At 37.2% G+C, this 27,608-nt stretch overlaps 3 protein-coding genes across 5 annotated transcripts; all 3 read right to left on the bottom strand.

Moving 5' to 3' along the window:
- Positions 1-207: 207 nt before the first annotated feature.
- LOC113731709 (uncharacterized) lies at positions 208-3,759 on the bottom strand. Its single transcript, XM_072079679.1, has 5 exons — positions 3,656-3,759; positions 2,822-3,418; positions 1,584-1,640; positions 990-1,470; positions 208-405 (listed from the first exon to the last, which is right to left on the bottom strand). Exons 2-4 carry the CDS (start codon positions 3,407-3,409, stop codon positions 1,096-1,098), a joined length of 1,020 nt encoding a protein of 339 aa, XP_071935780.1. The 5' UTR covers positions 3,410-3,418; positions 3,656-3,759; the 3' UTR covers positions 208-405; positions 990-1,095.
- Positions 3,760-5,314: 1,555 nt separating this feature from the next.
- On the bottom strand, positions 5,315-9,664 carry LOC113731710 (uncharacterized). Of its 3 annotated transcripts, none has more exons than XM_072079677.1 (2): positions 9,427-9,664; positions 5,315-7,730 (listed from the first exon to the last, which is right to left on the bottom strand). In XM_072079677.1, the coding sequence occupies exon 2, from the start codon at positions 7,409-7,411 to the stop codon at positions 5,480-5,482; it is 1,932 nt and encodes a 643-aa protein (XP_071935778.1). In that variant the 5' UTR covers positions 7,412-7,730; positions 9,427-9,664; the 3' UTR covers positions 5,315-5,479. The 3 variants fall into 3 exon arrangements, with proteins under 3 accessions (XP_071935778.1, XP_027112910.1, XP_027112911.1); XM_027257109.2 differs by having other exon boundaries at positions 9,443-9,664; XM_027257110.2 differs by lacking the exon at positions 9,427-9,664 and adding an exon at positions 9,220-9,405.
- Positions 9,665-15,150: 5,486 nt separating this feature from the next.
- On the bottom strand, positions 15,151-20,094 carry LOC113731706 (beta-xylosidase/alpha-L-arabinofuranosidase 2-like). The gene is made up of 7 exons (XM_027257104.2): positions 19,574-20,094; positions 18,123-18,410; positions 17,849-18,018; positions 17,603-17,700; positions 16,764-17,114; positions 16,112-16,522; positions 15,151-15,940 (listed from the first exon to the last, which is right to left on the bottom strand). Exons 1-7 carry the CDS (start codon positions 19,994-19,996, stop codon positions 15,363-15,365), a joined length of 2,319 nt encoding a protein of 772 aa, XP_027112905.2. The 5' UTR covers positions 19,997-20,094; the 3' UTR covers positions 15,151-15,362.
- Positions 20,095-27,608: the final 7,514 nt, after the last annotated feature.

Genomic DNA, 27,608 nt, shown 5'->3' with positions numbered 1-27,608 from the left:
GTTTGCTTGCGCTACATGTATATGATCATGAAGACAAAGTGAATGAGCATTTTGCTTTCACTCTTTTTTTTTTTTCTCAATGCCTAATGCACATGAACTTCCATCTAATGACAGATCAACGAGAGTGATTTAATGTCAATGTCAAAGTTAATTATGATAATGCTGGTGGGAAGGGGAGTAATACTACTACTGTTTTGGTGAAACAAAGAGAAAATCTCCGCCAATCAGGGACCTGGAACTATTTAATAACTAGTATAAACAACTAGTAGAAAGTCTCGGAACCATGTCTAAATTGCCTGGAACGATCAGAATACAAACAAAATCTGCAAATCTGACAGATGGAAACATAGGCATATCCAGATTTGCATTTTTCCATTCTTCTTTTCAACGGTACGCTGGGCTGGCCTGTGCATAGATGGGGAATAAAAGATTTAGGGAATGATGATACTCTCTGTAACTTGGGAAATACATCAAGAATCTTTAGCAAGTCCTATAACTAATTATAGCCCAGCAACCTTCAAATATTCATTTGAGCAATTGCCATTGCCATGTAAAATTACAAACTAATTCAACATATAGCTGCTGGAAACTCAAAATTCTCTTTACATACATGCCCTTGAGATCAATCTGATAAAAAAAAAAAAAAAAAATCCTCTTGCATAGGGTGTAAATATAGCTGCTGGAAATTCAAAATTCTCTAACATACATGCCCTTGAGATCAATCTGACCAAAAATTGACTCATTATCTATCCTCTAATTGCACAGGGGAATTACCCCGAAAGTCAAACTACTGGCAGAGCACATTCAGAAATAAGCACACAAGACAGGAGTACAAGAGATTTCAGGTTTATTCCAGAATACCGATTACAAGCCAGGATGCGAACGGTTACTTCGCTGTTGATATTTTTTATTCACTCTGTCAATTCAATTCCGTTTCTATCTAATAGGTATAAGATTCTTCAACATCAATGACAGTAAATGCAACTTGCCTTTCTGTACAGTTACGAGTCAGCAACAGGATAATATGCGTTTTTGTAGTCAAAGGGTAAATCTGGAGTCATGTCACCGGGAGAAAGCTTCAAAAAAAAGACACATCTAGTCGGGGCAAAACTCAGTGAACACTGGTAATCTCTTCCTTGGGGAAGGGCCATAGAGAGCTGCCTGTATGTGGGCGTTGACATCTTCCTTTGAGGGAGTTTTCTCACTCGAACCAGAAGGTAAGGTAACCCCAATGCCGTCATCCAGGGCAGACCAATCATCGGTTGAGAAGGCAGTGAAGGCATTCTTCTCGCCAAAGTCAGCCTTGTTTTGGAGTGTAATTGGTGAAATTGCTCTTCTTGGTGTAGGCAAAACTTTTGATGTAGGAGATGGTTCCATTGATGGTACAGCTGCCTTGATCTGATCATGTACAAAACGGCACTTTGTGCCATATGCGCATGACCCTGAACTGTAAGTCTTGCAGAATTGTGCCTGTGCAGAATCAGACAGGAAAAATAACAGATGAACGCTTATTCCAATTTTAATAGTCCACGTCGGGTCTAACAAAGAAGATAAGTAGTAGATCCTTAACAGCCAATGTATACCTCCAATTTGTTCTTGCTGATACGACTTGAACGCAGCTCTTCTTTTCCGTGTGCAAACTGTAATTATGGATTGGCAGAAGCTACACGATTTAGTAAAGGAACATATAATTGGGTCATCAACTTTTACAGCTGACGAAAGCTAGAAGGTGTACTGATCCATTAAAAGTAAAGGTCTTATGCCAACTTTTGGAATAAGATGTCAAGTCGTTTCGATGGTTTCAATTTTCAAAGATGAAAGAGATACTTAACAAGGTGGCCCATCAAATGGCCCATGTACTGCAACACGGAAAAGATAGGCAAGTCTAGCCAATTGTACGACTCTTAAAACTATTGGGGCTTGTCTGGGTTATCCTGCTAAGACCGAGACACATTTGCCTTTAGGAAACTTCCAGTTCATTTCATCTTTGGTAAAATTATAGAGGACAAAAGAGTAAGAATCGATCAATAGCAAAGGCGAGCAATCTATGTTGTTTTAATGCATCTTCCATGATAATCTTATATATAAAAATATCCATACTAATTTAGTATATTGCACAATAAAACCACAAGAAAATGGCACGAGTGACATAAGATTTGTTCCATTGATATTTTGCCATGAATCATGGACTCCAGCGTGAGGACTAAGCTACTATGTAGACAAACTTTAAGAGGAGCTAATTAAAAATACGATTTGTTCACAAGAGGAACTTCAATGTTGAAATGTCAGCATCAACCGTTCTTAATTGCCCATCAACCCTATTTAGCCATAAGTTGAATGGAGATGCCACTACACCAATGTGCTGCTGACAGGCTAAATCAGAAAGGAAAAATACATGCACAAAATTTACCATTTCTTTTTTTTTTTTTTCCGAAGCTCTAATAAAAATTCACCTGCCTAATATTACTTTATTTCTACTGTTCTTTTTTTTTCTTCCCATTTCTACTGTTTTAGTCCATAAACAACTGAGAAAATCAGAACTTGCATATCAAGTTTCACGTTTTAAACTTGCTTAATTCAAACTTTTATGCCTTTCAAGATATTTTTCTACTTCTGAGTTGCGAAGGGGATATTTTAACTAAAAAGTCCTATCTAACACAAAGAAGAAAAAAAATCAGAGTACAACATGAGAATCCAGTGTATTTGACTTCGACAGGGTCAATATGCTAAACTAATCTCAACTGTAGAAATATTTTTGCAAGATCAAGAACAATCGTCCGATCCGACCATAACGATCATGCTACGGGAAAGAAGCTAGTACCTGGCATTTAGTGCCAAAGCGGCCAGCATTGGAGTCCTCGGACGATCGACACTTCTCAGTCTTGTAAAAGCTGTTCTCGCTCCCTCCCGACGATAGCGATGAGGACAATGATGACGGTTGCCTCCCATCGGAATCCAATGGTGCAAGCGGTGACCTCATCCTCGCGACGCCACCGCCTTTAGGAGTCTTTATGTTGCTAGAGTCGACGAGAATGCCGTCCATTACAAGCACGTCCTCCTCGATATTCAACGGCGTCTTGAATACTGGCGATGATCTCGACGCCGGAGTATCGAAGTTCTCAATCGAAGCCAGCGGTGATAATAATTTTCCGCCGCTACTGCTGGAGCTCGAGCGAAGGTAGCGAATCAGCGGAGAATCCAGATTGGGAGAAGCTGAGCCACTATCCGAAGATGCGTACGGATCGAAGACTGGACTCTTCGATTGACGGAGATGGTGATGCTGATAACTACCGCGGCCGTTGAAGTTCGGCGTATTGAGATTTAGTGGAGAAACGTTGCCGTTTATGGAATTGAGTTTCGGAGTTCTGGTACTGCTGCTATTGCCGGCGCCGCCGTAAAGATTCTCCATGAAGAGTATCTGCCAAAATCATCAGAAAAAAAAAATCGAATTCATAAAATTTGTGAATTCGGAACCAAATTCGAACGCCTTTGACAAAATTTCAGTAAGAAATGCATAAACTCAGCAGTAACTTGACTAGCAGTAACTTGATGGACAGTAGCAAATTTTCGATGACATTCGATGCTTTTTTTTTTCAATATATACTACTTTCTAATTAAATTTTACATTGCGCTCGCTCCCGCTAATATTTCAAACCTTGCTATCTGTGAAAGACAAAAAGCGAGAGGTTCAAAAATCGTGCTCAAATTCAGGAAGATCTAACAGGAATTCGCAATGCGCAAATTTGAACCAAACACCTCGTTGATAAAGAAGAGACGATCATATGCTCGATAATTTTTTGTTTTCCCCTCCCCGAATAAGCTTCGGTTTTCACTTTTCACTTTTCACTTTTCACGTACGTATCTGCATATATAGGTCGGAAGCGCGGGGTAATAAGAATTTGAAACAAGTAAAAAATAAGTGTAGTGTGTTTGGATTACTAAATTATCTCAAATAATATTTCGCTTGCATTATAAACAAATTTTTCAATTCATCTTTTTATATTTTCAATTACTTTTTATCTCACATACATTATATCACAAAAAGTGTTACAGTAATTATTTCAAATAATACTCTATCCAAACACACTTAACGATATTGAGTACAAGTACTACAAAAATTAACCCAAAAAATAAAAAATAAAAATCCGCAATTATCTCTTCTTTTTAATATATGATAAAGATGGAATTACGTACTTGACTTAGAATTACATCAGGATTAGACTACCCCAATTTCAATTTGTGTCTAATTAAATTACACGAAATTTCTCATATTATTATCCTTGAGGAAGTTTAACCAAGTAAAGATTAGACTACGCATACTATTTATCCCCAAACTTGAGATACATAATAAAGGGATAAATTCTTTGATGTAACATTTACCTATACATTAATTTATTTAATCAAGAAAACCACCCTAACATATTAATAATTGGCCCAAAATTTTCTAGGTCTGCAATGCTGTAGTTATATTCATAGTTTAGCAGCAAATTGTACCATAGCCTCTTAACTCTCCCGAGTTTCGAGTTACCTGTTGTATGAACTTAAAAAAGGAGAAAAAAGATCGCCGTGACAAATCACCCAACTTTTTAAATTAAAAAAAAAAAAAAAAAAAAAGGTACACCAGAAATAGCCTAAAAGACACAAAAGGAAGAACAAAGGGCACTAGAAGCACCCAGTGCTAGAGGCACAAGCAATGTGTGTGCAATTCAAAAATACTTTTTTGCAAATTAATTTTGCATAAGATTTTTATTATTAAAGCAAATTGTGGTATTTTAATCTTTTTTTGCTCCATCAAGTGATGGTTATTTTGATAGTTATAATGTTTAAAGGCAATTATTTTGTCAAGATGTGTTCAGATAGTTATGGTAAAAAATAAATACGGATAATTACTTGAGTAACTCATGTTTAGGTGGTAAAGTAATAAGTGATTTGATAAGGGTAAAGTTGAAAATATATAAATAGACAAAAATTGTTTACCCCAAACCTTTACTTCTCCCTTATTATATAGTTCAGATCATATATTACCAAAAAAAAATTGACACAAAATTATTTTTATAAAAAAAAAAAAAAAGAATTGACGTTCAAGACTCTCCATTTCTCCACCTGGAGCAATTAGGAATTTATGAATTATCAAATTCTCCGTAGTATATTTGATAATTGTGCCAAAAAGTCTACTAGTAAAATTAAAGTAGGAATGATAATGAAACAACCCTGAATTGATAGCATCCGCGGAAGCATTTATAAGTAAAGATTATGCTGCCGTCCTGGTAAAAGCTTTGAGGACAAAAACGCGGAACAACAGGATTCATTCGGGTACGTAAACAAATGATGGTCTTATTGAACAGTCATAATAATTTTTACTTGAATACAACCCACGATATCGGGCTCTTTACATACACAGTTCCCACCATTAGAGGATGATCTGATTATCAACACAAGAATAATACTACTAGCAACTGAAAAGTCTGCCAGAAGAACGTCAACGCTCGTTGATTCCATTCCTCAAGTTACCCCCAAGTAACGACATCAGACCACCACCATGGACCCTCCCCTCTGGAACAACGAAACCAAGGCCGTTTCCAAGGTGGTTCTTGCTGCTGCTGCTGCTGCCGCCGCCGCCAATTCCAACTCCATTATTCCTTTCTTCCTCCTTTTCGGTACTCAATGGTGTCGAGTAAGATGATGAGGCCTTCATCGACAAAGGAACCAACACCTCTGGAGGTATGAGATGTTGCCTTTTTGCTGGCATCTCCAGAGAGTCAGCAGATTCTGATATCATGCTCCCTCCGCATGAAGAGTATGTCTTGTCAACGGTACTTCTCATTCCAGATGTAGCAGAGACAAGTCCATGGAAGAGACCTGGTCCAATCATACTACCTTTGCTTGCCTCCTGTCCCTGAACCAAACTACTGTGTGCCGCACATAGCCCACTCTTTCCCCTAGCAAACTTCTCACATTTTCCCCCTCCCCAGTTGCACCTCTTTCCACCACCGTGGGCCTTGCAGAAGTCAGTGCTACCTTGAGCACTCTTTCCACAGTTTTCGAACTTGCAACGCTTCCCTCCTCCGTGGCGAACACAGCAATCAGTGCGGCCACGTGCACTCTTGGTACAGCCCGGAACAGAACACCTCTTTCCACCACCATGTGCGACACAAAAGTTTGTGCCTCCATGAACACTTTTTGGGCATATCCCTCCCCCATCAAAGAGGCAGCGTTTACCACCGCCATGTCCTTTGCACAGAGGTGTGCTGCCCTCAGCTCCTTTGGTACACCCAGCAAATATGCATCGCTTTCCACCCCCATGCGCTTTGCAGAGTGAAGTGCTACCTTGGGCTCCTTTATTGCAATCTTGGAATTGGCAGCGGCGCCCACCACCATGAGAGATACACAAACCAATCTGCCCTTCAGCGCTACGCTTGCAACCTTCAACCTTGCATCTCTTTCCTCCACCATGCCTGATGCAAAGTCCTGACTTTCCTCGTGCTGCTTTGGTACACCCTCCTGGATAGCCACAGCGTCTCCCACCTCCATGGGCTATGCAGAAGTCGGTCTTTCCCTCAGCACTTTTAGTGCATCCCAGTTGCTGGCACCTCCTCCCTCCGCCATGGGCCTTACAGTAGGCTGTCCGGCTTTCAGCACCTTTGTTACATCCTGGCTTTTGGCACCTCTGCCCACCTCCATGGCCAATACAAAGACCAGTTGCTCCTCGAGCTCCTTTCGTACACCCATCAAATTTGCATCTTCTGGGATTGCTGGTCTTATGATCTACAGATGTTATAGACCCAGAGACGGTGCTCCTTGAATAATCAGAGATAACAGAAGGTTCAGAGCTTAGCTGAGAATTATGACAATGTGATTTTGCATCAGCTTCTAACAGTTCTTCCGCCAAAGTTTTGTTGTTCTCAATTCTTGGTTCAATGAAAAATGTAGTCAGATAGCCACCTGATCTCTTAGCTGATGTCGAACCTTCATCAACAACAGGAATTAAGATTCTATTCCCAACAGAATGATGAGGTGTGTTCAAAGTACTCTGTGTTGAAACTGAGTGGTCAAGCAAATTGGAAGGTTCATCAATGCCCCCTGATAGGCCTAGTTTGAGAATTGAGTCCCCATCAGATGATAGCCCTTGTCTCACCATAGCTGTAATTCCTTTCTTTTTGTTACCCCCAACCTCATAGTTATCCGAGTATGCACTGGGTGTTGGCCCCAGTCCAAGCACCAACCTGCATCCATCATCTGGTGCATTTGTATGATTAACCCAGCTACCAGCATTGTTGTGATTTCTCCCAAATCCAGTGTTTTTACTTCCTCCATAACCAAAACAATCCAATCGCAAGGCAGTGTCGTTGAAATTACTTTGCTTGAGCTCAACAGGTGAAGAGAACAACAATGCAGGCTTTTGGGAATCCATTACTGCTGCTTTTATGCTATCAACAATCAAGATGACCAACTAGCACGAGGATATTAAAAAATACTAACAGAAATCTCTGTATATCAACAAGTCAAAAGCAAATAAAAGAAACCCTAATAAGCTACATCCACCACTCACAAAACCTGACGTATCGGACCTATCCATTATACAGAAAGTCTCAACTCCAACTACCAGATATACTTCTTTAACCTCCTTAACTTGTTATGGCTTTTGTATCCTTGACACCATGACGACAGGAGTGATACGGAAAGGGATGTCATTTGGACTGCTTGCTAGGAAGTCCTCAAGCTTTGATCACCTGAAAAGAGTGGAAATACAATGTAACAATTCTTCGCTACTTAAACATACAATGGGAGTACCACTTCACTAACAAATGTTCATGACTACACAGAATATAGCGTACAGCTCGGATCACTTAAGCCAATGGTCCACAACAATAAAAGTAAAGGACATATGGAGGAGGAAGAGACAAGGAAAGCAACACCAAACCATACCAAAGCAGTAGTTATTGAGGACATCCATACAAGTAAATTATCCAAAAACGAAAGCCAAAGAAGCACTTGGCTGGAGGCTTGATGTTTAAAGACTCAGCAGACATTTTGAATGTGTATTTGCAAATTCATAACAATTAATGAGATAACAACAAACCAACAGCCAGCGTCAGGTCTACTTAACAAACCCTCTAATAGATAAACCATAAGTTGTAATCCTTCGTTTAAGTCGGGACATACTTCAATTATAGCTTTCAAGTCAGGCGAGATGGGAAATTCCCCAACAGGATAGCATAATAACAATTAATGAGACAAAGAGGTCATCCTACTTGATAAGGGACTGCTCCATACAGCCAATATTTGGATCTGTAGTGACTAGGGTCCCCTCCCTGATGCTATTCTCATTACCAAAAAGCCCAATAGAAGATAACAATGTCAGTTTTCTTATCAGGATTGAATTTTACAAACCCTTTCAAAGTCCATGTGAAAACAACTGTCTATAAAGTCCCTTCTTTCTTCTCTTTTCATTGAATTAACCAATTGGTTATAAATCTGCAGTTAATCAACTTCCAAAACTAAGAACAAAATCTACAATTTCTATAGCTAGAAACATAGCTACTCCCATACTTGATTCAAAATTTTGCAAACTTTTTTCAAATCAATTATGTCGTATTATTGGGGAGCACTGCATTAAAAAAATTCAATTGCCTAACAAATTTATGAAGCCCTACATATTCTTGCCTCTTCAAGCCACATGTCAATCTTCATTTGAAGGTAAAATCAGTCTGTTATTGTTTAACTAACTTATATGTACTCAACAAATGAAGTAGTAAATATAAAAACTAAATATACAGAGTCAAATTCCCTAGTTTGTCAAAGCCACACACACATCATAAAAAACAGCGAACACACAAATTCATAAGTAAAGAGGATACTATACCACGACTATCAAATCCAAATCAGTACATGATACCGTAAAAAGGATAGTCGGGACACCAAGAAGGTTACGAAGGATCTTTCAGCAATCAAACTATCGAACTAATTGTCAAAAAAAAAGTGCAGTTTTTCAATACTATGCCAAGATTATAACCACTCGTCTAGGATTGTAGGAGACAAGCAATACTTATTCGGTATCTGCTCTTTGCTAAAACCCAAAATATAATCACTTAAATGAAATCAAAATCAAAATCAAAACACTGGATAAATTATCTTAAACACTCAGCTACTGAAAGCCCAGACAGCCATTCAGCTTCAAATTAGGAAATTTAGTAGTACCAAGTCAATACAAACACTGACCTTTTAGCTAACGTCTAGTATCAGGCTACAATTGAGAAAAGAAAGAAAATAGCATCAAATAGCCAAATAAATGAAAACATAAAACGGGAAGCATATATAAATGCACTGCATATGACTCAGGATTCCGGAAACAGCAGCCAGTCTCAAGTGTCCAGAGTAATAAATCAGACACTTCTATTTCAGACAAGAATTAAACAAGAAAGAAACCGTTAATAGCGAATACCCTTTAACAAAAAAGAGCATAAAGTTGCCAAATCCGTGACGCCATTGATGAGAACCCGACCTAGCCCACCAATCTTGACGGAGGGAAAAGAAAGAGGAAGACAAAAAATAGAGAGAGAGAACAGCAGAAATGAATATAGAGAGAGAGAGGGAGGGGGCAGCAAGTTGAACTACGTAAAAAGCAGAGGACAGAGAGAGAGAGAGATGAGAGAAAAAAAGTTAATAGCACTAGTTAACAATTTTGGTTTGATTAATAGAGCTTAAATTTGTTTATTGCCACTCCTAAAATCGATTAATGGGGCAGCTATTTTGGTCTGTTTATATGGATTTACAGAATTGCCCTTTGCGTCAGCTGTCCAACAACTGTTATTTTTGCACGGGTACGTCGCATACTTTTTAGTGAAAGGGACGTGCCATGTGAGTTGACTGTATTAGCCCAGGTTATTTGTTTATTTTTCTTTTGAGGAGAGAGGGAGTGTTAGGGCAATATTGTCTTTTGAATGGCTAATGTCGCTTTCGGGTGACATTACCTGGGGTACGAAAATAAGTGGCCGAGGTGGAGTTGTCGTGGCGCGCCCTTATCACCTAACCGAAGAAAAGAAAAGAAAAGGAAGGAAAAGAGAAGAAAAGAAGGGAAGAGGCAGTTTGGCGGCTTAAAAAAATCTGGTAGCATCACATATGCTGAGCTGGCCTAGCCTACTGAACGAAACACTTGGCACTGCTACTGCTGGCTTCTTGGCTAGTTGGCTTGGCTCCCAGTGGGAATTGGCTTGCTTTGATTCCACAGCTGCTCTCGTATGCAGGTGCTTCTGTTCTGATCTTGGGGTCTCGATTCACAATTTCTTACCAGCATTTTCTTTCAGGGTAGCAAAATTTGTGACATAGGGAGAGCTAGGCTTCGCTAATTAGTCTCCAGCCACTGCTTTCAAGGATTGAAGGGTTGAGTTTAGTCATTAGTATTGGTTAGAGGGTAACGACACGTACACATCTTTTAGATAGTAAAATGTCGTGAACTCAAATACAACAATTAGGACTTATGTTAGATTTATACATTTAAAAGTAAAGAATGTACATAACTAGATTATTTCATCATGTATTCATAATGTCATGACAAATGATGGGAACTTTTTAAGGGGTGTCGAGTGACGTTTTTGTGAATATATAATTAATTTTTTTTTTAAATGTCTATCACGCGTACATTCGATAATTAATGATTATGCTCTGTTCTTCTCATCTTTCCTTCTCTAAAATGAAACCTAGCTAAAAGGCTAATCGAAGGGTTGTGACCTTTTGCCATTTGCTATCGGACTCACAAGTTGCAAAAAAAGAAAAAAAAAATCTTCCTGAATGAATTGATTTTCAATAACTAGTGTAATACTATGCATTGATGGAAACCAGGGATACCATTGACTTTTTTGAGTTGTGAATAGAAAACCAACAAACAAACAAGAAATGCAGCCGAAGCTTAATTGATAAAGAGGCTTCAGGCTCCTTTTTTTTTTATCGCAATGATAGAATTTCTATAATTTAATCTAGTCTAATTAAAGGAAAAAGGGAAGAATTCGATGAAAGTAGAAACTCCGTCGAAGTCACCGAAGACCGTAACATATGACAAATTTTGGTGGGGCTTCAGGCTCGGCTCTCCAATCAAGTAGCAAGTAGCCAACAAGGCATGGAAAAGAAGTTGGGTGGGGTCCGCCTCTGGTGTCCTTAATATTAATTGTCCTCCTCGCACGCTCTTCACACGAGGCTGCTCCACTCCCTATTCGCTGCATCTGAAAACAATTATTACTCAAATTACGTTGGAATCTAGGCCGCACATTGTGCATATGTCATCCTCTAATCGGAAGATTCCACGACTAATTGAGACCCTAGGAATCGACAACGTAACCCCACCCCATCCGCCCCCCCCCCCCCCAGCGAGCCTGTTTGAATTGTAATGATTTGATATACTTCTTGAGATGAGATGAAACGACACGTAATTCTTTAAAGTTTTTATTAAAAAGAATATTTGATGTGATAAGATAAAAAGATAAATAAAAATTATATTTATAAAAAAATATAGAAATTTTTTGTTTGAGAAAAATGGACAATCCAAATAATCAATAGGAGTAACTCAGAGATGATGGAGAGGTGGCTTCAATTTTAACTAACCCAAACTTTTCCTTGTCAAAAATTTTAGTTTTTTTTTTACAGTCGATAATAATTTACTCTGCCTCTACTACTGCTCCTATCCCTACGCTCATCTGATCTAGTTTGTGTTGTCTTTCGAGAGTGCGTTGTTCACCGGGTGTGCTGTGTGAAAGAGAAAAGCAAACACTGGCATGCAATAGTACAGGAAAGCAAGGGTTGTTTGTTTTTTCCTTCTAAGCACATAAACTCATGTGTCAATTGCAGATGCACCCTTCAATTTTCATCCTATTTGGGATATGCCCCCCTTCCCCTCCCAAACTATATATGAATTGCAGCAATTTACCCAACAACATTAATTTGATCCAACCCAATAGGAAGGAAAAAAGATATGACAATTACTTACGTGACATTCATCTAATTAAGACAATATATACACTATCAGTATATATAAAATTTACTTATAACTAAAACCCTTGAAATTTTCTAATCTCTTCTTTTACGTACCGTAACATCATCATTGCATCAATAAACTCTTGCGATGTACTTAGTTCCAGTTTTATGAGAAATTTGATTATTTTGTCAATAAGTCATTGCAGATGCGGCAATGACAACCACTCATGAGACTTGGGGGAGCAAAGAAAAAAACGCTTCGGTGGTAGCCCCGGGCAAACAATTTATTACTACTATGACTTGCTAATGCGGTCTTTTTCAATTGGAAAAGTTGGAGACGAATTAGCGTAATATTCTAAACAATGTGAGAGTAGTAGTATAGTGACACATTTTAGTAGTAGTAATTAGTAGTTTGAGGATGAAATCACATAATGATGGTAGTTAAAGAGTGGCATTTTGCATTTAATTTATTTAATCCTGTGTGCGAATCAGAGAAAAAGAAAGTGCAAACTGTAGCCTTCCCATCGACGAAAGCGAAAGCAAAGCGAAGCATAGCCTTATTTTACCTATTTGGCACGTTGTCCAGCCTCCAGATATGGTAGGATTCGAACTACCCCAGACCCAAGATTACAACAGCCCATCTTTTTAAACCACCCGTGGACAATGCAACAGTCCCCAGTTGACTAGCTTTATCTCCGAGCAAGCAGTTATGGCTGCCTATCTCCTTTGTCAATGGGTTTGAGGGGGAATGGGTTGCTATTTTCTGAAATTTTTATAGAAAATTATATTACAATAATTTGACGTACGTGAAGTAAAAAAAAATTATTGAGAAGCGTGTTTACATAAAGTATAAATAAAAAAATATTTTTAAAGAAAAATTGCATTCCAAATAAGGGCTAAGCTTATAGTTTAAACCTTTAAATTCAACAAAACTCTAGAATTGTCTAAAAATGTACATGACTTATGAGATATGACTACGACACGACGGTCAAGAGAGAGGTGAAGGTGTAAGTTTTTTTTTTCCCCCTAAAAAATAAAATTAAATCAATAAACAATCTAAGATCAGGTGGGACAACAAATGTAATCATGTGCTCTTACTGAAGAATTCTTCTTACTAAATGTAGCCATCGCAAGGGAAACTGTGTGATCCAATGGAATAACTTCGCAGATTGTGATACCAGAAACGCATGCAAGACTCATCCAACCAAACCCCCGGATTGGCTATTCCGGTGAATTTAACTACAACCACACATGACCAGAGTCGTTTTAGGCTAATTACTTAATAGTAAATCTTATCCTTCACATCGGATACGACAAAGATTTATTTTGAGGCGATTTCACTGCTTGCTTTCAGTGCTTTCTTCTTCATCACTTCGAAGATGAAGACATAATAGCAGGCCGCGTGATGAAAAAGACAAAATAGGGAGCGTGAGGCTGGAGAAACGAATTAATGGTTGATCTCTTTTACCTTTTTTTTTTTTTTCATTTTTAAACTAATATTTACAAGAAATCTGCAATAGCAAAAGCATATGCACAGCTCAGTAGTATATGGACTAACCTATTAGCTAGTGGTCAAATGAATACTCACTTACTAGTTGAGAGAAAATTATACTTATTAATAAAACTTGAACCAGGAGCACTAAATCATAGGTTCTCAACCTTGACCACGTCGTCAAAAGCCTTATCTGCAACGATTGATCTACTAGCATATCAGATTTCGCACTATGAATTTAATAAAATATGGCTATTTTTCTTTTTCATTTCAAAAGATTATACATGCATGGGAGTGCAAACGATCCGAGTCGAGTCGAGTTTTGACCTTATCGAGTCGAGCCTCCAGTTAATTTCATGAAACTCGAACTCGACGAGTTTAAAATGTCAAGCTCGAAATTTAAAATAAAAAAATAATAATTATTTTATTTTTTAAAAATAAAAATAATTATTTTTATTTTTAAAAATGAATAAAATAATAATTTTTTAACAATATAATAAAATATTAGGGATATATATGTAATTTTACTATTAAAATAAAAAATAATATATATATATAATTTGGCACGCGAGCGGGAGTTTAATATTTTTGAACTCAAACTTGAGCTCAAACTCGACTCGAGTTCGATATTGACCGAGCTCGTATTCGAGTCGCTCGCGATCCGACTCGATTCGTGAGTAGCCCTATGCACAAAATGCACTAACAAAGAGTTGCATTCCAAGATTGTAGCGAACCTTAAAAGATTTTGTATACATAAATAATTATGCATATGTATGTATGCATGCATGTATATATAAATGTTTGAAAGCAATTAATTTAATCAACTATTTTCTCTTTTTTAGGTTCACGACTAATTGAAATGAATTAATGTATACTTGGATTTTGCCTATTTTGGTAACTAACTCTCCTTTAATCTTATTTGTTCATGATCTCTCTCTTTTAAAAATTTTTAAAAATAAATTTAAATTATATTTTTATCCATATATGGTAACTTAGACTGTGCTAGTGACAAAGTTACGAGGATGAATATATGTGAACCCATAATACTTGTATACATAACCCGGATAGAATAGGCTGTTAAATAACAATTAATAGTGATGGAAATCAGGTACAACCATAGGACGGATATGATTAACAGCAAATTAGAAGTTAATTATGCATTGGGATACCTTGAAAGAAAGTGACCTCTGATGTCATCAGCTTACTCCATAGGCATTTGGAGGCCTAGTAATGTTAGTTTTCAAATTGATGCAACCATAAAAAGGAAAGTCAAAATTGTTTTCCTGTGTTGCTATTAGTTTTACTGAGTACCCAATTTTATTTTATTTTTTTAACTTTTTTCAATTAGCATATCAGGATGAAAAGAAATCTATTGCGATCTGGTGGATGAAAACTATAAGCTGATGAAAATTTGTGCTTGGTGGACTTTGCGCGATTGGATCCATCAGAGGAAACGCAGATCTTATAAACTGAAACGCAGATGAACAAAAGAAAGAAGATCTTTGGAAGCAATTGGGCCTATGCTGCTCAATCAATAATCAATTGGGATAACATCGAAGCCACATATATGAGATCAAATGGACTGCAATACTGATAGTCTGATACCAAGAAAATACGTTAAACAGATTGGGCTGATGTTCTGGAGGGAAAACTCTTTCTTAGTTATCCAACCAATTTGAGGGATATGACTAGCATGAGTCAAGGATTTAATAATATCCAAACCAACCAAATTTATCAATTCAAATGCAACCAAGAATTTCCATCTTTCGAAAGTGAAAGAAAAAATACACATTTCTTACACTTGTCTCAAATTATTCAAGGCTTTGATTTCAATATTGTAGCAATTTCCTCTTTCTTTCTTTAAAGAAAAAAGGAAAAAGAAAATAATCACCGTGTGGAATTTCGTTTATATCCTCACAGTCAAGGGATGCTTCAAATCTCCTACATGCAGCACATGCTCTCCCACAGCCACCTTCCTGTTCCCTAGCTCATCAACCATGCTCAAATGCTTGCAAACGTCCACATTGAATTTCACCAGGCCTTCTGTTTGTGGAGTCAAATGGAGCTTTTGGAAGCCCAACAAATGCTTTTGAGCTGCATTGTGCACTGAGGGGGGAGAGGAAAACAATAACACCGTATGGCTTCCACTCATCGTCCCCACATTTCTCACTCTCAGTTGGATATTGAAGCCTAGGTTCTTGCAGCTCTGCTCAACCGCATCAATGGACTTGCATGTCGACGACGACGAACGACAAACATGTCCCTCTTCCAGGGGAACTGAGACGACCTTGGGTGCCTGAACTAGGCTGTGCGTAAATGTGGAGTAGCCCAATCCATCTCCAAATGAATAAACAGTTTGTCCCTTGTAAAATCGATATGTTCTTCCAGGGTAGCCTGTGGCAGGGTCTGGTCTCATGTGCATATCTGTCATGCTGACCTTGTCAACATATGATTGGGGATACCATGTCATTGGTAGCCTTCCACCTAGCAGCAGGACTATGTTAGTACGATTCACTTGCTAAAGGAGGAGTTGCACATTAGGTTGTTGGCTTTCATTGATCAAATACTAAACCAGAAATTCTCATTTCAGCTGTAAAATTTTTTAATAAGGTGGATGAACTAGTGAAAATTCGGTCAAATTGCTGGAAAACTTACTAGGATTATGTAGGCCAAATATGACATCGGCTATTGCAGCTCCACCTGCTTCCCCGGGGAAACCAACCCAGAGAATGCTGGTAATTTTGGGGCTATCTTTTGCAAATTGTACATCCCAGCCTCCACCCGACATTATAACCAGGATCACAGGTCCCTTGGAGACACTTGCAACCTCTGAAATTAGCAACGACTGTTGTCCTGGAAGAGTGATGTTTACTCTGTCTCGGCCCTCCGTCTCGATTGATTGATCAGAGCCCATTACCAGAACCACCGCATCAGCTGCTGCTGCAATTTTCTTGGCTTCGTCCACTTGAGCAGTGGCACAGGACACATCGGAACATCCTGCCTGGAATACCGTTGAGACTGAGGCTGATAGACCCTGTAATGGCGTCACATATTTACACGGAACGCCTGCAAATTTCTTAGATGGTTCAGGAAGATACTTCAAGAATTACGACGTTTGATCATAATATGCATAACCTCAAATACTAGCTTAGAGCCATCAATAAAGCAGCAAGGCATTGGACATGTATTTCACCGTTCAGAGACTCAAATTACAGAGGATGAACTGATCAAGCAAATCTGTGGCACATTAGCAGCATAAATGCCAAAAAACATTATAGTAGTATCATCTTTGATAGATTTGAAGTACCTTCATAATTGCCAAGCATGGTGTGAGTTGCTTGAGCATTTGGTCCAATAACAGCTAAGGATTTAATGACAGCAGGGGATAGAGGCAGTGATCCTGCAGTGTTCTTGAGCAACACAATTCCTTGCCTAGCAGCCTCACGGGCAAGCTCCTGGTTTTCCGGGGTGCACACATCTTTTGGTCCTAGATTTCCATAGAGTTGTTTTTTGGGGTCACCATCAAAGAACCCAAGTCTCATTAAGGTGGCAAAATTGTTCGTGAGAGCTCTGTCAATCACTGATTCATTCACCAGTCCCTTGTTTACAGCAGATTCACCGTTTTTGGCCAGGAATGATCCACAGTTAAGATCCACCCCTGATTATTTGGATGAAAATTGTACAATTAACTAAATCAGCCATCTAAATTTGATTTTCTCGAGTGATAATACGAGCAAGAAGCTTGTAATCTCCAGAAACACAGTAGTAAGAGTCAGACAACTTCTTAAAACTATTCTAACTTTAGCTTTTCTTCTTCTTCTTCTTTTTTTTTTTTTGAAAGCAAAAAAGGAAGAAATATCAAATACTACTACAAAAGCAATCTAGTTTGAAACAAAAAGAAAAAGGAAAAGCATTTACCATATTGGGATCCTTTTTGACAAAAAAGAAGCAAGACAGTAGGATAAACCTTTAATAATCGTTAGTTGGGGTTTAATAATGATTAGAAAAACAAGTATAAAGACACCATGTGGTCCATTATTGTTTCTTTTTTAGGGGTGAAAAGTACGTAAAGTGCTTCGGTTTTAGTTCGACCATCCTAACTAGCCACCATGCGATTAAGATTTACCTAATCATTCACATGATTACCTGCATTTAAAGTCAGAGCTACGGTCTCTTCTGGCGTTTTGGTGTAGTGTTGGTTGTTGAAAATCACATCTAAAGAGTCACAGTCAGTAACTATGTACCTGCAGCAACAAATTAAAAGCAATCATGCATATTTCTGCAAACATTATTAATATTATTTGATAATCCCTTTTCTTTTTTTCTTTTTTGTTTGTTTGTTTGTTTGGAGTAATAAGAGATTTTGGCAAATTATTGCAGAATAAATCATACCCATTCAAGTTCCACTTTCCACGAACTATGCCTGAGAGGAGGTCTGGATCACCGCAGGTTGGCTTGCCATTTACTTGGTTATACGAACACATGACACTAGCAACATTTCCATCAAGAACACAGCTCTTGAATGGAGGTTGAAATGTATCGTCCAAATCTTGTTGTGTAACCTAAATCCACCCCGAAAACAGAAGTTAAAAAAAAAAAAAAAAAAAAAATTTCGTTCGTCCAGCAGTGAAATTAATTTATTAACAGTACATAGATCCAAGATTACCAAGGCATTAAAGGTGTATCTTTGAATTCCTTTCCAATTATCCAAATCATAGGCAGTATAGTGTTTGCAGCAAGAAGCAACCTTGAGCCTGTCTTTATCACCGTCATCTCTCTGCTGTAGACCTCTAACAAAAGCTGCTGCGTAATTGCTAGTGAGCGTGGGATCTTCCCCTGGTGTTTCCTGCCCTCTTCCCCATCTGGGGTCGCGAAATATATTCACATTCGGCGACCAATACGTCAACCCTGCTAATCCTACATTGTACATTGCTCTGCCTTCCGTGGAGACCACCTGTTCACGTACAACAAATTTTCAGTTATATTTTACTTTTCTTTTTTTTCCAAAAAAAGTTATCTATCCGACGTTAAATTTTTGGCATCAAGTTACACCAGACAAGCCTGCGACAAGTTGCTTCTGGTAATGTCAGCATCATGAATCATTTTCTTCATTCAAAAAAGCTATGATGAGCGTTCAAGTCATCACAGTTGGTAGATAAACACAGACCAACTAGAAGGGCAATGACATATAATCAGAAAGACTTGATGAAAAGATTTTGCAAGCTGAAAGACTTCAGCCCTCGTGCCGTGGCGAGCAAATTGACAAGGCCATATTTACCTAACACTAAGTTTTACTAGACGTGTTCAAATCGAACAACACAGACAGCAGTCTATTTTTTCCTAGAACAAGTCTACCTGACTACCTGTCCATTGAAATCAAAGAAAGAACTGAAATTCGTCAATGGTGCTGTTAATAAATAACCCTTTTCCTTTCACATCAATTCCTAGTTGTAGTGTCTTGCGTCCCTAAGACGACATCTTACTCCGCGTTTTATCCCTCAGAAAAAGTGGGCATCATGGCTGGCATCTGTAAAACAGCATTACCGGTGCTTTAAATAAAAAAAAACTTTATTAGAATAAATAAAATGATGGTGACGTGCGTGAAATTTCACAATTGACTCCTGCTGCTGTTCTATCATGATTTTGAAACAAAAGTGCGTCCTTTTCAAACATATCCCTCCGGCTATCATGTGTGTACACCCTTCATTCTCTGAGTCCTTTGTGAGTGGCACACGTTTTCAGGTGAATGCCCTTTTTCCAGAGAATGGTACAGTATAATCAGCGACTGAAGGCGCTGGAGGATATTTGATTTTCTCCTGACCGAGCCATTAATGCTTGCTTGTAGAAACAATCTATATGCGTACCATACCAAACCTTATGGAGTAATATCATTCACTATCACAAAGACTCCATAATTATCAACTGCAAACTAGAACCATGAATGCAACCGCTCACAAATACATAGGCACCAAAAATAAGTAACAATCTTGATTGAAGAAAGCACAGAAAAGAATGAACGTTTTCGAGGAATGTGAAGATGATTACCGGCATTTCAATATGAACCAATGACGTTAGGCCAAGGAGGGATGCGATGTGAATGAGAGATATTATTATTACCTTCCCAATGATTTCGAAAAGGGATTTATTGAAAGAAGCTGCAGTTAGTATAACTTGAGGGAAGCTGGTGGCACCGGGCACCAAACTAGTAAAATGAACTCCCGGACCAGTGTTAGAAACTCCGTGTAAAATCTCGGACCACCATTCATATTTCGGTATTCCGAGCCTGCTCACCCCTGCAGCACCATCCACCAAGTTTGCAACCTTCTCCTGCAATGTCAGCATCTTGACTAGATCATCCACCCTGATTTTCACGTCCAGCGACGTATCGCAGAACGTATAATTCCCCGATGCACAGGCGTAAGCTGGAGTCTGAGCAGAAGCCAATCTTGCATTGAACAAGAAAATTTGGGGCAAAAAGAAGCAGCTGAAAACAATGCGGAAGCAGAGCAAAACAGAGTGTTTTGCATACTGAGAGGCCATTGTTTTTGTGTGACCTGACCTGACTTGACCGACCCCCTCTCTTTCTTAAACAAGAGAGATTGGGAATCCGCGTTTGCGTTACAAATTACAATCTGGGGTTGGTTTCTTTTATAGCCAAAACAGAGGTCTTTTTCTTTTTCCTTTTCCCTTTTTTTATTGAGAGTTTGAAACACACATGTTGTTTTCTAGCAACCCGTGACGGATAAGAAGAGTAAGACGGGCTTTCTTTGGGTCCCTCGAATGTAGATTCTGTACGCCTCCTGCTACTTGCTTTCAACAGCAGATGTAGAAGTAGATCCCTCCTCTCTCTTTTAAATCCGTGAAAGATTTTTCCTTTACCATTTATGAGTTGCGTACGATTTCTACGTGAATTTCTTGTTCGGAAGCGTCTTTTTCAATGCGTACTGTGAAGACGAGGATAAAGTGTGGTTTTAGTGTATCACCGAATGATGGTATCGGGTGTTTGTTATACCTATCTGTACACAACACAACATTCGCTCTACGTATGGAGAGAAAATTGAGGTAAGTTTTGTTTCAACTATACGGACAAGTGGAGTTCATGCTCATTTTTTTTCCGTTTATACTGATCTCCTAACTCCCGTGAAAGATAATGCGGCTGCTATATCGGCTCCATGGTTGATATTAGCCAAGCCATGGAGCGAAAAAGGTATGCATATATATATATGATTTCCTTTTGTTTGTCACGGTCAAAAGGATAAGGATCATGATTGTGGAGTATGGAAATTAGAATGTGAATCCAGAAACAGATTTAAGGATGAGGATCATAGCATTCGTATGAAGGACGGAAGGAGGAAGACTCATTTATTAAGGATCCATTCTTGGCTTGAATTTCACATGCTTGCTTAATTTCTAGGGTGATTAGTGATGAGGGAGAGAAATTACGTGTACAATACAAGCATTTATGGGTTGCCTTATACTTAAAATGCCCGTCGGGACATCTGAAATTACGTGTACAATACAAGCATTTGGCTCACCTAGTTAGTAAAACATTCGAGTTTCGAGCTAATATATATGAAGTTCATACTTGACTCACAATATATTCGGGCATTGAATTTAATGTGGATTATTCCAAACTCATTTATCAATCTCTACTTTTTTAATATAATTAATATAACCAGTAAGTAGTAAAGTTATTTTGCAATCCACAATATTAAAATTGCACGTACATTAGTAAAAGTTTGATTAAAAGTACATAAACCAAAAGTTTTCCAAAAATAATTTTGTCTAATTCTTTTAAAATACATGGAAAAACATATTAATAGTAATAATCATTAGTCAATAGACTACCAATAGGCTTTTCTCTTTAAATATATTTATTTAATGAATCTAAGTCTCTTCAAAACTAATACTAATTACTAGTAATCTAAGTATACATTACACATTTAATAATAATACATTTATAATTATATACATTAGGTAAGTGTGTATATATATACACATACGTATAAAAATATAAAAAATATATATAATAACGAGTCGAGCTTTAATTCGACTGAACCTATGGAGGCCTAAACTCACTCATTTGTTAATTGAACCTCAAATCTAGATCCAATCTCTGCCCGACCTAGAATTACAGTATGATCGGCTCATTTTCTTTCATAGCTTGGCCCGTTCGGGCCTATTGAGAGCACTACTTGTAATTCAAAAACTACTAGTATTTTGATCCGTGCTATGTACGGGATTATATTTCAAATCAAAATAATATTGTATATATTTATATATCGTGGTACAGAATAATATATATATATATAGACTAAAAATTTTAAGAAGTGTATGCTTAACATGTTGAAAAATTTTTAATTTATAATGATTTACATGATAGAGGAATTGTTTCAAAAACTATAATTGCCTTATCCTAATAACCGTTAGAACTTGGATCTGCTGCATCTAGCCTCGCATTGTTTTACTACCCCAAAAAAATTGAAAAAGAAGAAAGGGAAAAAAAGTAACAAAGAAAAAGAGAACTTCACTTTATGGTTTTCCGAATTTTGACACACTTCATTTTACTAATCAATTATTTCATTATTGGCACTTATTATTTGTTAGAGCAAAATTTGTGCTCCCAATAGCGCGTTCTTTTGATAAAATGAGAAGACATGTTGAGAATGAGGTTTTGGATGGAAGGGAAAGAATCTAGCAAAGGAAATGTACTCTTACCGTATTGCCTTCTTACAAGTAATTTGGTAGAATTTCACCCTAAGGCTGGATTCTGCATATTACACGTTAAAAACAAAAAAATCCTCCACAGTGTTTGGATGAGATGAAGGATTTCAAATCTATTGGTAAACTTAACGAACTCCCTTGCAAATATCACAGCAATGGGAGCGGGGTGGAAATCAAATACAAGGAAAATGAAGTCTCAAAATGGTAAAGAAATAGAAACAATTCTAAGAAGGTATGTGGTTTGTATACTCCAATTGGAATTATAATGGCTATGGGCATAGCCAAGGGCTTTTTATCATACCTCCTTTGCATATTTGGTTTGGAATCGGGATGAGTTTCTTGCACCCAACAGATTATTTATTTCAAAACTCAAATTATAAGGTGAGAATGATAGAGGGTAAAACTTAATACTTTCATCCTCGTTAAATGATTTACCAAATAAATAGTTATGACTGTTAATAACTGTAATACCCATTATTGTTCATCCACCAAGGCCTTGTTATCAGTTTTTTTAGATTTTACAAAATCTGATTATAAAAACTAAACCGTCTTGTTACCAATTGGGTGGATATCTTGTGGATCCCTCCTTGTATTGCTTTCGGGCCGATTTAACTGTTAACTCTCGTGCTTAGTCTAATTAAGTGTGTGTGAGTTTATTTCAGTTTCTGAAAAAAAAAAAGATTATAAAAACTAATTGTAGAAAATAATCAGAATCAGTAAAATTTATTCTTTGAGTGATTACAGATTTTAACTTTTTGAATCATTAAAAAATTTATAATCAAAATATAAAAGCAATAGAAAACAACATCGTACGGACAAAATGAGGATCCAAAGTCAGTTAAAATAAAATAACCGGGTGATCTTCGGAACACATTGCAATAGTGAAATGAAGGACCCGTCGTCGACTTATTCGGTGGACCTGAGCCGAGCTTAACTTAAAAGAAAAGTTTTCCCCTTCAAGCTCCAGCTAATTCACCGGATGCCTGATGATCATGAATGGTAAGTGGTACGTAAAAGTCAGAAAATCATTTAAAAAGAAAAGCTAGTAATATCCCTTTCGGAAATGCAGTATCTGAGTCAGCAATTGATGTTTTTGGACGTTGCAGTCTGTACAGTGCACTCCACCCCACCAGATAGCTTACTCCCAGCACCCACTTGCTCTGACTCGGTGACCGATCGTTTAGGAAGCCCCGTGATTGGTCGGCGACATGCATCGGTGACTTTCGGCCTTCCATCAACCAAACTCCTCCCTTCGTCCTCTACAACTTACTACTTACTACTACCCAAGCGCCTACATTACCGCCTGTACAACACTTTTTTGTTGTCTAATCGGATGGTACACCACACTTCAATGCTTCATTTGCAAGCCACAAAAATTCATCTTAACCAAGTTGCCAGAACAGATTTTTTTTTGTTCTTGAAAAAAAAAAATTTGCAAGGAAGAATTTGAGAATTGAATCCTCTCTTCTTCTTTTTTTGTCAGAATTTGAGAATTGAATCAAGTGGCAGGCAAAACTGATAGATTCAGGCTGAAACTTGATCATATCCATTTCTACACTGGAGAAGGGCCTAGACAGGATTTGGGCGTGCAAATGTCGAAATGATTGTTGGAGATAAATATGGACATGCATGTTGACCTTAGGATTTTGTGGTGGTCTGCAAATTGGCAGTACGATTGTATGCTTGTTATATTGTTTAGCATAACGAATCTCAGCTATTGAAATTGTTGTAAAAACATTTTGGCCGTCTATTACTGAATAAAAACTTTGTTCTTTACATTACCCCAAAAAAAAAAACAAAAATGTAGAGATATTAACATATTACCCCAAAAAAAAAAGAAATATATTATTGACAAGTATTTTTGTAAATTTTGTAATGTTTGGTAAACATGTCACAGTGGTTTGATAGTGGTTCAATACCCATCAAATTCTCTCGACTCAGTTAGACCACTCCCTAGAGTAGGCTCCCCCTCCGGTGTAGGAGTAACAATTTATTAAATTAAACTAGATGTGTCATTACGAGAAAAAAAAAAAAATTACTTATTCTGATCCCTAGTAGTTCTTGTATGTTTTGATTCTGTGCCCTTACAATGCTCATCAGCTGTCATCTTCCTCCCCATTTTTCTGTTTTTTTTTTTTTATTTTGTTAACATGATGCGCTGTCTTTCTTTGACAAAATGTGACTTGCGTAATGACATTATAGAAACAGGTTACAAAGTACAGTAGAGGTCTAAAGTTGATGAAAACGAATTTGATGTAAAGTGGAAGCAACTCCACGTTGCATGAAATCCCAGCCGTTGGAACCAGTTTTCTTCTAAAAACTATATACTAATTGCCAAGGTAAAAGTAATTCTAGAAGGGAACAATTGTACTGCGAAAAAAAACAAGGGGGTTTTTAGTACGGTACCTACTCCACTCACTCACGGGTCTGGGCAATCAATGGCTGCAAAGATAAGTAATGCTAAACAGCTAGTGTGAGGTTGGAGGAGTTACTCTGTCACTAATTAAGGGATGCCTCTCCCTAATTTCGGTTCATCATGAGGAGCGATATGTGTATGTTGAGAAAATAACCAGCTAATATGTATCTTTGATCGTACAATGATGATGTACAGCCACCAAGGATAAGATCAATTACGGATAACGTAATTGAGTCGTCATCTATACTAAAAGCCATTATGGTGAATTTGATTTCATTCGTTATCTATAATAAGAATGAGTTTGCTTGATTAGCTCTTTATTTATTTATTTTTTTAGGATAAGTTTGTTATATACTGATAGTTTATATACCAGCGAGTTAAGATGAATGCTACCGATATAAAATTTAATATTCAAGTTCAAATTCAAATGATATGGCATATATTCGACCATTACTTACAGTATAAAAAAATATTAATTCATTTTTTATTACATCTTAAATACATTTTTATTTTATTGACTGTGTAAATTAAAAATTTTCCCTTTTTTGGTCCCAAAAGTTATAAATTTTAGGTTTAAATCTCCTTTCGCTTTTCCTACTTTTCAAATCCCACTTTTTTCCTATTAAAAAAATTTAAAATAAGAAGCATCTTGACTAATCTCTAACATAGATTAATAAAAAATTCTTCCCACAAGTGCGTGTCATCAAATAAACACGTTATATTTGGTGGAATTTCTAAAAGGATCAAGGCCTTTACCAATCACAGCGATGATTTTACATCTCAAAATTGACTGCATAATAGTAGTTTACAAAAGATTATTTAATTTATAGCAAACTCTCCTTCGTTATTGGAGTATACGCTAATGAAGCGTAGGGGAAGTACAATTTGAGCTGCTATGGCGCGTGGGATTTGGCGGCTCAATATTCAAGTGTGGCTGAGAATTTGAGGAGCCCCACACGTGACACTGATGGACAAATGCCATTACATTCTCTTCGCCCCCTGTCGCCAACCAGACACGGAGTGCAGGAATGAACCAGTGCGAATCCACCCCACCCCACCCCACCCCCAAAACGAAAGAAAATTTTAGTCCTCGTACTAAAATTTATGCATTAGACGATAGCCAAGAAATAAAAATTAAGGGTACGTGGGGCAATACCAATAATTGTCTGATATCCGAATAAAAAATCCAGCTTGAATTGCTGTTATTTAGAGTTTTTGTAAAAAAAAATATATATATATATATATTATAATGATTTGATGTACGTGAAATAAAAAATAATAAAAAATATTTTTATAAAAAATATTAAAAATTTTCTGAAAAAAAAAAGACAATCCAAACAAAGCCCCCAATAGCATTTAATTACCGATACAATTGGAAAATGTCATCCCCTTGTTGATTTGCCTCAACTGGAAAACGCAAATAGCATCTTCTTTTTAATTATTTTGCACACTACTAGTCATCGCCAGTATGCCAATTGATGACTCGACAAACCTATCAAAAGCGTGTTTATAACTCCACAAGAGTTTCGTCACGCAATTTCTTCTGTAGATAATTCAAATAGATCGATCACCATTTGCGGTCAAGAAAAAACCAAATGCATCTGTATCCTTCTTGGAATTTGATATCCATAAGTATTAATCCTGATAAAAACGTTAAACCCACTTACAGATTGAGCTCAAGAATTCATTTTCGCTGCTTCTAATTATTATTATTCCATTCTCTGCTGGCTTAGCTTAGAGATGCAGAAGATAAGAAAGATATAATCCTGCACTTACTTCTTCTTCGATTAATATTAGCAATAGGACAATGACACTTGAACGTACATCTTTTCTCTAACTAATTTAGCTACCATCGACTTCGGCCCCGTTTCTCCAACTGCCAGGACCCCATGCAATGCATAACTAGATATATATATATATATATATATATATATATATATATATATATATATATATATATATATATATATATATATATATATATATATATATATATATATATATATATATATCTCTACAAACCTAGCTAAATACGTAAAATAATTCCTCATTTTTAGTGAATATCGCCTCGTCAGAACTCAGATCTAAGTGGAAGCCAAGTTCCAACAGGACAGAAATAAATATGCAAAATAAATCGTCTTTCCTATTCTTATAAGTTCATTTAATAACTTATCTTGATTGCTTTTTCTTTTTCTTTTTTATTACTTGAATATATATATATATATATATATATATATATATATATATATATATATATATATATATATATATATATATATATATATATATTTTATGTATATCATGCATGCCACGTCTGATTGTGGTGCTATAATTCTTTCTTTTTTCTCAAGAGAAGCCAGACTTTTTTTTTTCCCTAAAGACGATAACTGTTGTATAACCTAATTTATCCTATACTAAGAGAAAGAGGCGGACAAGGGATAATTCGGAGGGAGCTGAACCACCACCGAATCAAACATATATACTATGCACTCGTCTGAATTTTTTAAATAAAGCTATTTTTTAATGTGACAATCGGTGGGAAGCAAGAATCTCACCCACCAAATTTTAATACTTTGGTAGTGGTCACCAACACAAAAGCTGGTGGTTTCAAGAGAAGCCAGACTATAATTTGGCGGACCATAGTTAACATGGATGGGATGGGATGGGATGGATGCCGCGAATGTTCATCAAAAATTTGGTAGACCTTTGGATGGCATTCCTATTCTAAACCGAACACGTATCGAACAGCTCAACCAAAAAATCACCACTTGTTGACAATCTGATTAGAGCAGATGAAGAGCCAGTAAGCACTTCCCACCAGGCCTATGGAGTACTATATATATTGCATCTCCTACAGGTTACAGTAGCTAGACACACACATATATATATATATGTACAGATCAGATTTTGCATATGGGGTCCCATAGGATCGAATGAGATCATACATACTACTTTGTTTTTTTGTTGTGATTGATGTCCGAAGGAGTTCATCATACAGCAATTATTTGCCTT

The sequence above is a fragment of the Coffea arabica genome, chromosome 2e (genome assembly GCF_036785885.1).
Source record: "Coffea arabica cultivar ET-39 chromosome 2e, Coffea Arabica ET-39 HiFi, whole genome shotgun sequence".
In the NCBI taxonomy this organism is placed as follows: Eukaryota; Viridiplantae; Streptophyta; class Magnoliopsida; order Gentianales; family Rubiaceae; genus Coffea; species Coffea arabica.
The sequence above is the reverse complement of the archived record's forward strand: the minus strand, read 5'-3'. Positions and strand labels throughout refer to the sequence as shown.

Bases quoted from the DNA above. Each gene is read 5' to 3' on its own strand.
- LOC113731709 (XM_072079679.1), bottom strand. From the start codon at position 3,409: ATGGAGAATCTTTACGGCGGCGCCGGCAATAGCAGCAGTACCAGAACT. The intron at 1,641-2,821 runs GTACTAGCTTCT...CCATAATTACAG, and splicing joins GCTTTGGCACTAAATGCCAG to TTTGCACACGGAAAAGAAGA. The intron at 1,471-1,583 runs GTATACATTGGC...GATTCTGCACAG, and splicing joins TCAGCAAGAACAAATTGGAG to GCACAATTCTGCAAGACTTA.
- LOC113731710 (XM_072079677.1), bottom strand. From the start codon at position 7,411: ATGGATTCCCAAAAGCCTGCATTGTTGTTCTCTTCACCTGTTGAGCTC.
- LOC113731706 (XM_027257104.2), bottom strand. From the start codon at position 19,996: ATGGCCTCTCAGTATGCAAAACACTCTGTTTTGCTCTGCTTCCGCATT. The intron at 18,411-19,573 runs GTAATAATAATA...GTACGTGAACAG, and splicing joins TTTTCGAAATCATTGGGAAG to GTGGTCTCCACGGAAGGCAG. The intron at 18,019-18,122 runs GTAATCTTGGAT...GGGTGGATTTAG, and splicing joins GATACACCTTTAATGCCTTG to GTTACACAACAAGATTTGGA.